At 34.6% G+C, this 14,914-nt stretch overlaps 1 protein-coding gene across 1 annotated transcript in view; it reads right to left on the bottom strand.

Annotated features, from left to right (window-relative positions):
• Window positions 1–14,914, bottom strand: part of LAMA2 (laminin subunit alpha 2) — a 645,380-nt gene that overhangs the window by 166,733 nt on the left and 463,733 nt on the right. The window contains exon 32 of the mRNA XM_012932852.2: window positions 13,230–13,423. Coding sequence (XP_012788306.2) covers window positions 13,230–13,423 — 194 coding nt within the window. The remainder of the gene's footprint in view (window positions 1–13,229; window positions 13,424–14,914) is intronic.

The following is a 14,914-nucleotide window of genomic DNA, read 5'->3' as shown; positions in this document are numbered from 1 at the left end:
TTTACAGATATTTTTGTTAGTAATTAGTACAAAATACTGCATATTTACCCTAGTCCCCAATGCATAATAACTACTGACTTACTATCAGAAAATTCATACACTACATCCAAGCCGAAGAAACTGATGCTGAAATGCATGAATTGGGTATTAGTCAATAGGTCAAACTTAATAATGTTTTGGTAAAGATTCATATAGTGTGTGCTCTAACCAAGTAGGATCAAAATGAGTATAATGAATATACATAAATTTAAATAAAATTAAAATGATATGTAAAGTTCCTTTGTTCAGTTCAGTTCTTTTATGTTAAGATCACTGACAATTCTTTGTGTATATATTTTGTGTTTGTTTATCTTGAAAAAGCACTGTTAGATTCTTATAGAGTTAGGTCTTATTGAATAAATCCAATTATTATATATTATTTATAAAAATTTAAAATTTTTTTCTAGAACCAATTGATACTTTAAAAAAAACCCTTTCTTTGTTTGCTATTTGTTCAAATAATGGGAAATAATTCTAGAAGCTTTAGAAATGTTCCACCAGACTCTCGCCATGGCCGAACATGTACATACCTGAATCACTGACAAGCGAGGGATAAAAGGGCTCCCAGACCAATGAGAAAGAGAGGAATGTCCTCGCCAAGAAAGAAGCCCCATTTCTGAACACTAATCTGCAATCAGGAAGGTATTTATTTTTTTTATAATGTAAGAGTACTGCTATTTATTCAGCCATTGATTAAGCGGATTGAATTGGGCATGAAATCCACATTACTTTTTTTTTTTTAAATTCAGAATGTTAATTTTATTTTATTATTTTAGTATTATTTCCCCCTCTTTTTTTTTTTGATTCACCGTGAGATACAGAGCTTCGGTCATACAATCATGAAATAACCATCCCTTCATCAGTGCACATTTTCCACCACCAAAATCCCCAGTATTCCCCTCACCCCCACCCCATTCTAACCCTTCCCCTGCCTGTGTGGCAGACAACTTCCCCCCTACTCTCTCTCTCTCTTTCTCTACTTTGGTTACATTCGCTATTTTTTTTTCTTTTTGGGTCACACCTGGTGATGCACAGGCGTTACTCCTGCCAATGCTCAGGGGACCATATGGGATGCTGGGAATCGAACCCGAGTCGGCCGCATGCAAGGCAAATGCCCTGCCCACTGTGCTATTGCTCCAGCCCCCATACATTCCATATTTTGACACCAGTTCCACCATCACTCAAACCTGCTGAAAAGGCAATGCTAGACGATTTGTTTTGTGTTGCTTGTTATGGATAGAATATAATGCCCAGGAAATTCTGTGCCTTTCTCTAGGAAGGTATTTTTAACCTCTCAACAAATCATGCATGGTAAAGAATTGAGGGAGTTCATTCGCACTGAAGAATAAAGACAAAAAAAAAAAAACAGGTATGGCACTATTCTCCTCCACCCAATCTCTCATCCAAGCACAACAGAGCTTTAGAAATGACTTGGTGAAGGTTTCAATAAACTGAAATTAGGAGTAACAAAAATTAGTAATGAAAAATGACATGAGGAATGAGAAACAAGAATCACAAGAAAGTTGAGTGAAATGAGAAAATCAACAGAACAGAACTTCAAGGAAGACAGAGAAGCTAAGTGGAAGAGAGATCATCAAACTAAAGATTATAGTAGCTAAACTATCAAAGCAATAAGAGGATAGCTTGCCAGGCTCTGCCGTGCGGGAGAGATACTCTTGGAAGTTTGTCGGGCTCTCCGAGAGACAGAGGAATTTAACCTGGGTTGGTTGCGTGCAAGGCAAACACCCTACCCACTGTGTTATTGCTCCAACATCTTATATACACCAAATAAAATATCAAATATACAGCAAGAAATATCAGGCCTAAGGAGATACATGCATTATAACCCATTAGTACTGAGTTTTTAACATCTCATTCACTTTAATATTGGTCAGATCAACAAGGTAAAACCAACACAGAAACAACTTTAAATGAGAGATTGGAAAGATAAGCTTTTCATGCCATAAAAAAATATGTAAAAGAAATTAAAATAAGAGATACTTTTTTGAAAGAATAAACAATATTGACAAATCTTGAGCCAGGCTCATGAAGAAAAGACTGAATACTCTAGTGAACTGGACAATAATGAAGGGGAGTTATAAAATAAATATGAAAAATATTATCTCTGAGGATCATATTTATGTAACAAAATTAGAGAATAGAGAAGAATTTGGTGACGTTTCAGAATCACACCATCTTCTAACACTAAACCAAGAGAAAATAAAATACCCAAAAGGCCAATAAGGACAAAGATTAAACAGTAATTTGGAGTCACTCCAAAAACAAAGCCCATGTAAAGATCGTTAGCTGGTAAGTTCCAAAATAATATTTAAAGATGACCTACTAGATATCCTTTTAAAGTTCTTCCAACATAATTGAAGAAGCTGATTATTTCACATAGTTTGCAGTGCTACAGTTTACATGAAGTTATAATTATCCATATCAAATGTATACAGATAAATTATTAAAAAGCCCAAATAAAAACCCAACAAAACTATCATTTATAAACATAGCTGCAAAAATTTCCAGCAAAATCTTAACAAACTAAATATTTATGTACTAAAATATACACAGTAAAATTAATACAAGCAACAAAAATATTACATGCATTATGATAAGTGTAATTATTTCTAGGCTGCAAAGATAGTTTGAGAAACACTAATATATCTATATGTGTGTATATATAATAAACAAAAGAAAATTTAAATAATGTGATAATATCAATTAATGGTAAAAAAGCATTTTTATAACATTTCACGTTTCTTAGTAATAAAAATTCACAAAAAATAGGGACAGAGGCAACATATTTCAAGATAGAAAGATCATATACATCATCCCCACAGCTAAAATCATATGGAAGAAAGACAAAATTTTTTTCTTTAGTATCAGGAACAAGATAAGAATGTACCTGAATAAAGATAGTTTAACACAGTTAAAGAAAATTCAAAACGGTTTAGGAGGTCCTAAGCTTTGCAGTAATTTAATAATAATAAATAAAAGGAATTTAAATTGGAAGCTAAATTAAACAATACATATACCATTGTGTATGGATAACATAAAATATATAAAAAACATAAAAACTCAAGAAGAAACAAACTGAAAACAAGAAATAAATACAGTATATTGTCAGGTATCAAATCAATATACAGAAATAAGTGGCATTTCTTTATTCTAACAATGAAATAGAATATAAAGGAATGTTTAAAAGGTCCTGTTTGCAATTTCTATAAAAAAGAATGAAATACTGATAATCAATTTAACAGAGAAGATGAAAGACACGTTGTAAGCTTTAGTTTACTATTAAGAGAAATAGAAGAGACTGGAGAAATAGTGAAGTGAGTAGGGAAGTTGCCTGGCACAGGGCCTATCTAGGCTCAATCTCCAGAATCTATATGGTCCCCCAAATATGGCCAGGATTGAGTCCTGCTTCGAAAGTCAGGAATGATCAAAGTCAGGAAGTATCACTGGGTATGGCTCAAAGACAAAAAAAAAAAAAAAAAGAAAAAAAAGAAAAGAAATAGAAGATACAGGAAATAGGAAAATATTCCATGTTCTTGGATTGGAAGAATTATCATCAAAATGATCAACCTATTCAAAGCATTTTTCAGAGTCAATATAATTCTGATAAAAATTTCAGGGGCTGACCTCAAGACATAGAACACCATCAATAGAATTTATTAGTATAAGTATAACATATCTTGAGTAAAAGGAAGATAGCAGACATCACATTTGCTTATTTTATATGATAAAGCTAGAGTAACTATAACAGTGTGTTGGTGAAACTAAAGGAGGAACTCAGATAGATCAACAGTATCCTGGAGTCCAGAAATTAAGGAATACAGGGGAAATGTTAATTAGTTTATGGCAAAGAATCACGATGAAAACAAGAAAAAAATTCTCTTAAATAAATGTTATTTGGAAAAATGAATAGACACAAGCCAAAGGATAAAATCAGATCTCTATACCATACCATATTAAAAGTTAAATAAATATGTATCAGATTTTTTTCTATTAGGTCCCAAATCAGAAATGCACTGAATAAATCGTAAGTAAAACTCTCCATGATACTGGATTCTATGACATATTATTGCCTTGATTGTTAAACCAAAAATAAATAAATGGAATTAAGATCAAACAGTAATGTTTATAAAAAGGAACTATAAGTAAATTGAATTAGTAGCAAACAAAAATGTTTCTGAAAGGCAATGACAACTAACTAGAATTAATTACAAATATCTCCTTCTGAATTGCAAAAAAAATTGTTTTGAAACAAAAAAATATTTTACTAACTGAGGGTAAATATTTGTTCAACAAGCACCTGATATTTAAGGTAAAGAACTCACAAAACTCAACAACAAAAAGATCAAACAACTCAATAAAAAATGAGGATAAGAGATGAATATATGCTTCTATGAAGAGTAAGACATATGGATAACAGGTGCATGGTAAAATGCTTATAACCACTAATTTTTCAGGGAACTATAAATCAAATTTACACTGAACTTTACCTAATACTAGCTAAAAATGGCCTTTATCTAAAAAAGCTCGAAATAAGTACTGGCGGGGATTTAGAGAAAAAGGAACTTCATTCACTATTGTGAGGATATAAATTGATTCAGCATCTATAGGAAACAGTGCAGGAATTTTTTAAAATACTGTAGATAGAATGGCACCAAATGCTACAGAATTCCTGTCTTGAGTTTCTATAGTAAGAATTCAAAATAGCTAAAAAGACATATGCACACATATATTCATTGTAGCATTATTTACAATAACCAAGATACAGAAACAAACCAAGTTTTCATTATAGATGAGTGGATAAAGAAAACATGGTCTTTATACACAATAGAATATTATTTAATATTTAGAAAATAAAAACTTTATTTTATTATATTCTGGGTATAGCTGAAGGATGCCATGCTAAGCAGAATAAGTTAAAAGAAGAATAAATATAGGATAATCTCACTCATAGGTGACCTATAAATGAACAGAATTAGAGAATAGATAATTTCTAATGAAAATAAATCTTTAGACTAAGAAGACAAAACTGATGACGAAAAAGTGGGAATTTGAAGAGTTAGCTGACAGGGACCAAGGAGGAAGAGTAATATTGAGTACTTTGGTGGTGGGAATAGTGTTGTAACTTTGTATTTCTAGAACATACAAATATTTATACTTTTCGAACCAACGTTACCTGATATAAGAAAAGCAGAGACGGAAAAAAATCATGGGGGAGAAAAGTGTATGAGAAGGAATGGGTTAACAGGCATCACGACTTCAGTTATACTGTGCTATGAGTAAAATATATAGCAATATATACATATATATATATTGTGTGAATACACCCAAAACAAATTCAATAGAACTGAAAATATGAGATCTAGGTGGCAACCACTGAAACTTTGTAATGTGTCCGTCAAGATGACAGGTGGGGTGGAGTGGGGGTTGGGACCAGGGAGAGAACCTGGGAAGGCAGGTGTAGGGAAGGTAGAGGGATTGGTGGTGAATTATTGTATGTCTAAAACTAAACTATTAGTAATGTTGTAAATCATGGCTCATTAATAAAAATTTAAAACCTATATAATCTGATTGAAAACAGAACCCTCAGCTGTCAGTTTTCTCTAGGTCTCAATTCAAAAGCACAGTTACATAATTTACTAACAAAACAGCTTTCTCACTGTAATATATTTATATATATATATATGTATATGCACATGTATATTTATATGTATGTAAAGAGGCAAAAAGAGAAAGAGAGAGAATGAGTCCAATAATACTGATCTTGCAAAATTAGGAAATTACTTAGAATCTAACTGATAGTTGCTGTACTGTAGTTGCTATTCTGTAATAATATTAGCAAAGATCTATTCTAAGAAGACTGGCAAGAAACACAAAGCATCTTTTGCTAACAAAACCTTAAAAAGCTGTTGCCAACAGGGTGACTAGAAGAAGTAGCTTTTATAGGTTTCCTGGAGTCTGAATTTGAATAACATGCTACGGATTAGATTGTAGAAAACTACGAAAGATACACTTTACCCTAGATAGGTGTTAGTGGAACAAAGAGAATAGCATTCCAAGAGCAAGGATGGAGGGTGATTATGTGTCCAATAAGTAGACACTTCTCATTAAATAATACTTAGAGGTTAATTGATTTTGAGTATCCATATTTTGTTATATAAAGTCCTATTTTCTTTACAATGGCGGGCCATATTTCATTATATCTGCTTCCATATATAGGAAGTATTACCCATCATTAATTATCATATTTTATTATAACACTAAAACAGTTTAGAGAGTGAATATAGATATAGAAGGATCTCTGCATTGTTGTGACAAAAATCTTAGTGACAATTAGTAATAAACTTGGTTGTGTCTCTAAAGATCTGCTTCAAGATAAAACTTCAGATCACAGAGTGTAGCATATGGGTGAAAGCTGTGCATTTCATCAGTTTAATCATATTTAACTAGGATTCGCTCCAGTTACTGGTAAAAATAAAGCAAACCTCACAATCACCTCTGCAACATTAACAAGAATAACTTTATTTTAAATACCATGTTTCATATAAATTCTGCCTAAAAACAATAAAATTCACATGTACCTAATATTGCACATGCTGTGAATAAATACAGAAAGCATCAATTTGATATTTATGAATAGCCAGCTCATGCTCTCCTATGAAGTAACAACTTGCCAACAACTACTAATTTTCATTTCTATTTCTTTGGAGGGCACTATGTTTTATCATACTACTCATAATCTATTTTGAACATCACATAAACTGTTCTATATAAACTACTCATCTGTAGAGAACAGGATAGAAAAAAAGAAGCTTTGTGCTTCAAAGCACTAAACATAACTACTAAATAATTAATGGTTTTGTTGCCCATTCTCAGATCTCAGGAGGTCAAAGAGTTACTATTTTACAAAATAACATATAAAGAATGAGAATTAAATTTGTGCTAGTCTAGAGAGCCGTTCTGATTGATTTTGGAAGTCCAATAGATCATCTATTCTGAATTCATGGATAGATGTAAGTGATGAATACTTTGTAGAAATGCCTCAATTTACTCCCACTGAAACAATAAAAACAATGAAAGACTATGAAGGATATCTGAGACATGTATTCATTAGCTATGTAGTGATAAGGCACCACTTTACTCCTTATAAATGGGCTTTTCACAAAGACATGAATAATGAAAATATTAGCAGATGGATTCTAAATGTCAGAATTGGAAAGAAAGTACTTATGGACACTAAACATATTTAACATCTCTTATGTGTGTTTTGTCTTGTCTCAATTTTATTTTTCATTAAGGTAACATGTAGGTTCTAAGAAAATAACAAAAAACTGAACTAATTAACATTGGACATAGGAAACCCCATTTCTCTTCTTAACCTCTTACTTGGTTGATTGTGATAATGGGAACAAAATGATTAATTTGTAATGAAATAACATCTTAAACATATACATTGCTTTACAATGTTACCTCAATTAAAAAAATAAAATGGAAAAAGTAAAGTCAGCTCTGAAAGATGGATGGAGGTTTCACTGAAAAGTAAGTAATGATCTCGGTAACTTAAACCACCTGAACTCAATTTGTTATCACATGGTGAAGAAAAAAGATGAACAGGGATGTGGAAAGGGCTGTAGCACTGCACTTCACTGTAGCACTGTCATCCCCTTGTTCATCTATTTGCTTGAGTGGGTAACTTCTCCATTGTGAGACTTGTTACTGTTTTTGGCATATCAAATATATCACAGGTAGCTTGCCAGAGTCTGCTGTGTGGGCGGGATACTTTTGGTAGCTTGTCGGGCTCTCTGAGAGGGACGGAGGAATTGAACCCATATTGGCTGTGTGCAAGGCAAATGCCCTGCCCGCTGTGCTATTAGGTATGTTTGCTTGAATTTGTTTGAATCAAATTTGCTCCAAATTACATCATGTGCTAATGCAATGTGATTAGTTCTCAGCACGGGTGAGCCTTAAAACATTATTACTGTAAAGAATGCATAGTAAGAGGGGCTTTAAGTAATGCTTGGAATTGCTTGACTTTGAGCATTGACTATTTAGTCAGATGGACAAATCTGACTGGTTATGTGTGGCTCACTAACTAGGAGAAACTCTATTGCTAAAATATTTCCTATTAAGAACACAGATGAATTGGGTACATTCCTCATGATATTACTGGAAACTCCATATATGAAATGTTTGTATTCTTTTTTTTTTACCAGTTTGTATAGTTCTATTTATCCCTGTGCATGATCCTTCACTTAAATGTTTTCATTGTGGTTGCTACTTATAACCACTATTTCATTTATTTATTGAATCACTGTGAGATAGAGCGTTACAAAGCTGTTTATGATTGGGTTTCAGCCATACAGTGTTCCCACACCCATCCCTTCACCTGTGTAATTTCCCAACATCAATGTCACTAGTTTCCCTCCAATCCCCTCAACTCTCCCACATCCCAGCCTCCCTCTATGACAGGCACCTCTCCTCTCCTCTGTCTCTCTGTCTGTCTGTCTGTCTGTCTCTCCCATTTTGGGCCCTATGGTTTGCCATATAGATGCTGAAAGGTTATCATGTATATCCCTTTACTTACTTTTAACACTCAGTGAAATATCTGTATTCTATGATAAATTAAACAGTTAGGATCTAATAAAATCTAACTGTGTATCTCCATGGGAGCTACAAGATTTCTTTTCTGCTTTTTTTTTTTGGCTTTTTGGGTCACACCTAGCGATGCACAGGGGTTACTCCTGGCTTGCACTCAAGAATTACTCCTGGAAGTGCTCAGGGAACCATATGGGATATATGGGATGCTGGGAATCGAACCCGGGTCGGCCGCATGCAAGGAAAACGCCCTACCCTATGGCTCCAACCCCGCTATCAGATTCTTTTGAGAATTAAAAAAGTCACAAGGTCTTCCCGGATATCTTTATTTGTTCTGTGTTGTTTAATTGGTAAAGCACTGTTTTAGATCCTTTGTTAAATATATCAAAAGTCTAATCTAACAGTACAGTAAACTCATAATTTTTACTTCCCACCAGTATAATTCACTTGATAAAATGCAATGATGGTGCTTGTTATTTTGAGAGAAATTGCATCTATATATATAGTTAAAATTTATATAATTGTATCTACTTAAATTTATGATGTGGGTTAGCCAAAGAGGATTAACCAAAGAGAACAAAATTTCATTGCATATGCTACTACTAACCCAAAAGTGTTAATTCATTTTTAGTTGAGAAACATCATTTTCCATAGTCAGCTCTATGCTAACAATCAGTACCAGAGACATATTTTGTTCACACATGTATTTCTTGCTGACCAAACTACTTCCACATACTTCTACCCCCAGTTCTTATAAAATTCTGCTATGGTCATATGTGATTTAAAAAGAAAAACAACTTTCCAGATCAACCATGCCTGAAGTTATTCTCTGGTCTCATACCCTAATATAAAGTTAGGATATAGTTAGATACTAAAAAGAAACCAGAAGATAAATCAGAGTTACAGCCTCATTTATTTTATGATCAGATCTCAAAACTCAGAAGTAGGAACTAAGTGATGTACAAATCCATCATAACAAACCATGGCATATTTGTCTATAGCAGGAGAAATTTTAAAATATGATCAAAGAAGAAATGTCTGGAGACACTCTATGCAATAATATTTACAGTTAATTGAATAAAGGAAAAAGAGAAAATATTTCTAAAAGTGGAAACCACCAAAGTTTAAAAGCAGCAGAAGCATTTATTAAACAAAAATATTATTAGAAATATTTTCTAAGTAAAAGCATATTTAATGATCAAATAATTATCAACCTGAGATTATGAGATAAACAATGTCTAGATATTTTTTTTAAAAAAACCTGAATTTAAATGCTTTTTGTAAAAAGAAAAATCACTGTGAACTTAATCCTCCAGATTGAAAAAATTTCCTGGACACAGCAACAGAATTCATATCATGTGTAACATTTGAAAATACATCTCCCTCTGGGACAAGAATAACGCAAATGAACATTATAAGCCTAGTGTAACTTCATACCTGGAGGACTAGGACTTTTATTAATATCTCAGGGGATAGTGAAGGATTTAAAATCCACAGATGTGACAGGGAAAAGAGTTTTATAGAGGCCGGCCGATAGCTCACAGTTCTGGCGCACATGCTGGCATGCGTGAAGCACTGAGTTCATTTCCCAGCCCTGCAAGCTCCTTTGTCACTTACCACAGCATTTCCAGACCCAAGCACAACTGTATCTTTGAGAGAAACATCAACCCATCTGGCCTGTTCAGGTGGGCTAAGTATTTCTGGGAATAAATAGCAGGGCCCCTGAGCACTGTTTGGGATACCTCATCCCCAACTGTTTGTTTTCTTGTTATAAATGTATCTAAAATATATAATACTGGTCATCAATAGACTGGGCTGGAGAGATAGCATCGAGGATAGGGCATTTATCTTGCACGCAGCTGGCCCCTGTTTGATTCCTCCGTCCCTCTCAGAGAGCCCAGAAAGCTACCAAGAGTATCTCGCCCACATGGCAGAGCCTGGCAAGCTACCTATGGCATATTTGATATGCCAAAAACAGTAACAACAAGTCTCACAATGGAGACATTACTGGTGCTTGCTGGAGCAAATCGATGAGCAATGGAATGACAGTGACAGTGACATCAATAGACTAAGAAATGATATTCATTGTAATTGATAAATAGACTGATGATATTGTTTAATGTAAATGGAAAATAATCTCTCCATTTTGTTGTAGATTTTAATATTTATTATTTGTGTTTTAACAATTGTGATTTTGTTTATTTGTTTGTGGGCCACAACCAGAGGTACCCAAGCTTATTCCTGAATCTGTAGTCAGGACTCAGTCCTGGCAGGCTTGGGGAACCATATGAGATGCTGAGGATTGCACTGTGGTCAGCCACATGCAAGGAAAATACCCTACTTACCATACTATCTCTCTGGCCCCCAAATGTGAATTTTATTTTAAATTTACTTATGGACAATTAATAAAATTGATAATTTAAAATTCAAGTCCCCTTCACATTAGTGTTTATATTAGGAGGAACTAAATTTTATCTCAATGATGTATGTCCATGTTTATAATTGCAACTTCAAAGAAATTTTAATTTGCATATTTGTGTTATTAGGTTTATACTTGGTTCTGTGGTCAGGGATCACTCATTACAGTGGTCAGGGGAACATATGGGATGCTGGTATCAAATCAGGGTCAGCCGCACATACAGTTGTCTTACCCACTCTACTATCTCTCCAGACTCCATAAATGTGAAAGAAATATTAAAACCCATTGGATTATATTGGCAGTCCACATAGATTATTATTAAAATATGCAATCATACTTGAGAAGAGTGAATGGTTACATATAAAAACTGAGCACAATGTGAATATGAAGCATATGTTACATTTAATATTTTTTAGATTCATCTTGGCACTTATTTTCATTTGAAATGCAATGAATTTTTCATAAAATTTGGTTAAAATATTGAGAAAAGAATTAAAACATTTATCCTCTCAAAGAGCTAGTTCTTATCTTCTGCAACATGTTCAAAATTAATTGAAGACTTTGAAGTAGCTCATATGATGAGAGTACAAAGAATATCCTTATTTATTTATATATTTTGTTTTAGAGCCACACCTAGGGGTGCTCCAGGCTTACTTTGTGGCTTTGTGCTCAGGAATCATTCCTGACAGTGCTCAGAGGCCCATATGAGGTGTCAGGGAGCAAACAGGATCAACTACATGCAACACAAATGCTTTAACCTTTGTACTATCTCTCTGGTTCCACAAACAGTACTCTAATTAAAATGCTATTAAGATTTAGATACATAGAATATGTTAAAAACTAGAATTGCTGACATGCAAGAAGTTATTAAAACAAGAAAATCTGTAAGTTAAAGTGACTGTAGTATTTGAATATCTCTTTTTGTTTGTTAGACTGACACGATAGCACATCGGGTAGGGTCTTTGTCTTGCTCGAGGCCGACCTGCATTGGATTCCTCCGTCCCTCTAAGAGCCCGGCAAGCTACCGAGAATATCCCGCCCGCACAGCAGAGCCTGGCACGCTGCCCGTGGCATATCCGATATGCCAAGAACAGTAATAACAAGTCTCACAATAGAAACGTTACTGGTACCTGCTTGAGCAAATCGAGGAGCAATGGAATGACAGTACTACAGTGCTCTTTTTTGTTAGAAAGAATTAGATCACTATATAAGTTCTTCTAATTACGAGAATACTGGGGCTATGGAAGTAACTCAAAGGACTAGAGTACATTCATTGCTCCTGGGAGGCTTGGGTTCAACCCCCGCACTGCTCCAGGTACCTAAGGGCTGTCAGCGGTGACCACTAAAAACTGTGCACGGTGGGGGTGGCCCTGAGCACTGCTACTTAATGTAAAAAAAATAGTGAGAGAAAAAAGAAAACATCAGTTCCTTGCTAAATATATGAATAAACTTAGGTTAGTATTTATTTAAGTTCCAAAAAATATGCTTAACTTCAATGTCTTTCAATATGGTATCACAGAATCTAGCAGAAATAACAGTAATAATAAAACGACAATATCAAAGACTTGTTGTCTCTATATTGTAAATGTGAGTAAAAAAATAGTTGGGTTCACTGTCGTTTCCTCTAGGTTCCGTAATTCAGGAGAAAGTTATAAAACTGTAGAAGCAGCATGCCCTGCTTTTTTTTTTTTCTCCTCTGTAAAAGCCAGGAAAAGAAAAGTCAGTTGTAATTCAAGGTTTAAAGTGTCTGTCTAGCAGACTACAAATTCAGGCAGATTCTGAAAAATTTAATAAACCCCGTTCTTTAATCTGTCACAAAGGCAATGCCAACGTTAGGCAAAACTGCAAACCCTGAGATGGACAAAATAAAATGAAATCTGCCTTGGAGGAGCTTTGTTGTAGGTCTTCAATGAACTGACTGAAGCATGCGGAGGATTTTCTCAGCTGTTCTTGGCTCAGCGGGATGGAGACAAAACAGCAGGCAGACAGCAGAAGGTGGGTAGAGAGTGTGGGAAAGAATGAAAGTAGCACTGGCGACGCCCTCCCCCCACTCCCCCCAAACAAAACAAAACAAAACAAAACAACAAACCAAGCAGTTTGGAAATGAGACCAGAGCTAGACCCAAGGCCCGGACTAATAATAAAGTTAGTATACGTACAAATACACTCCGTGCCCTCGCGTGCATGCAAGTGTTCGCAGCCGTCACACTTCTTCCCCGTGGCTCCGGGTCTGCACGTGCAGAATCCTGTGACAGGGTCACAGGGGACAGGCAGTGAGCCATGAGGGTCACACTCACATTCTTGGCAGGAGCCTCCGGGGCTGCGTGGGCTACCAGTGTAGCCAGGGGCACACCTGGGTTCAGAGAGTGACAAAGCAAGGAAGATGGATGGTAAGTTGGAGGGTGTATTGACTTGAATGAAACAGAACTGGTATTGAAAGTGTATAAATCAGGAGTCAGCAAACATTCCTCAAAAAGAGCCAAACAGGGCATATTTTAAATTGAACACGTTGAGGCCAAATCAAAATCAGACAATGCAAATTAAACGTAAATTGAGGGCAGGGCAATGAAATGCAAAATATATTAATAACTAAATACAAATTACTTCATAATACTAATCTAACGTTTAACTTCTAAGGAGTGGGGTAGAATTATTTTTTAGTTATTCAATTTACATAACTTGGATTCAAACTTAGTGCTTCCTGTTGTCAAATCAATTGTAAATGTTACCCAGACCAGCCATTCTCAGCTGGCATGCCATATGGAATCAGGCAATGAGCCAGATTTTGGCAACCATACCCTTCCTGTCTCTTCTCTAATAAGCTTATTTCAAAAGTCTCTTAAAAATTAGAGATTAGCACAATTATACTGACTTCTGGGCTTTCCTTGGCTCATGCACTTTAGAGATCAGAATTAAATAATTCAACTCATTAGCTTTACTAATGAGCAAAAGAATCAAGTGGCAATAAACTATTAAGATTTTCTATTTAACTCGATTGATACTCCCTTTTACAAAATCTTCCTCAAGATAGGTTTTTCTAACATGGATCTGTGAAAGAAGGCAAATGTTGTGCATATATATAAATTATATACTTTGAAAAATTATCAAGTGAGTGGAACTGGATCACTTAAAAATTCAATCCTTTCATAACTCTTGTCATCCATCTACACACATCCACTCACCTACATATTATGCCACTTTGGGCTATTTTACTGGATATTTGTTTGGTAACTTGACCAGTTGATTAAAAGATAATAAGCTTAACAGGTCAAAGCTTATGATAACATACTTTGGTTTGCTCAAGACAGTACCAGATTACCTGTTGACTTATTTTAATTTATTTTTGTTTTTGAGTCACATCTGGTGGTGCCCAGGGATTACTTCTGGCTCTGTGCTCGAGTCATTCATGACAAATTCAGGGGACCGTTTGTAGTGCCAGAAATCAAACCCGGGTTGGCCATATGCAATCAATCAGTCCCACCCACTTTAATTATTAAAAATACTTCCTGCCTTTCATTAGGATATTCTGGATAAGAAAATAAATTAGAAGGTCCGCATGAATATAACCAACACTCAATTTTATGGAGATAAGTATGGAAGAAAGAGGAAGTAGGAGATTTAAAACAAACATTTTAATTATTGGCTAGACGATTTGGGGCTATTTTTGGTGATCTCAGGTGATAGAAATTTTCATGGTCAATAATGAAAGCTAATTTATCCTCTGCTGGTAAGAAATACCAAAACACAGAGGTTATCTGTAAAATTAGCCTTATGTCAATTTATAATTTGTATGATTATTGTATTTCCTATGTAATATAACAAATGCACAATAAAATATTATTTA

The sequence above is a fragment of the Sorex araneus genome, chromosome 4 (genome assembly GCF_027595985.1).
Source record: "Sorex araneus isolate mSorAra2 chromosome 4, mSorAra2.pri, whole genome shotgun sequence".
NCBI classification, from domain to species: domain Eukaryota; kingdom Metazoa; phylum Chordata; class Mammalia; order Eulipotyphla; family Soricidae; genus Sorex; species Sorex araneus.
Note: the sequence above shows the minus strand (reverse complement) of the source record. Positions and strands in the feature narration are given on the sequence as shown.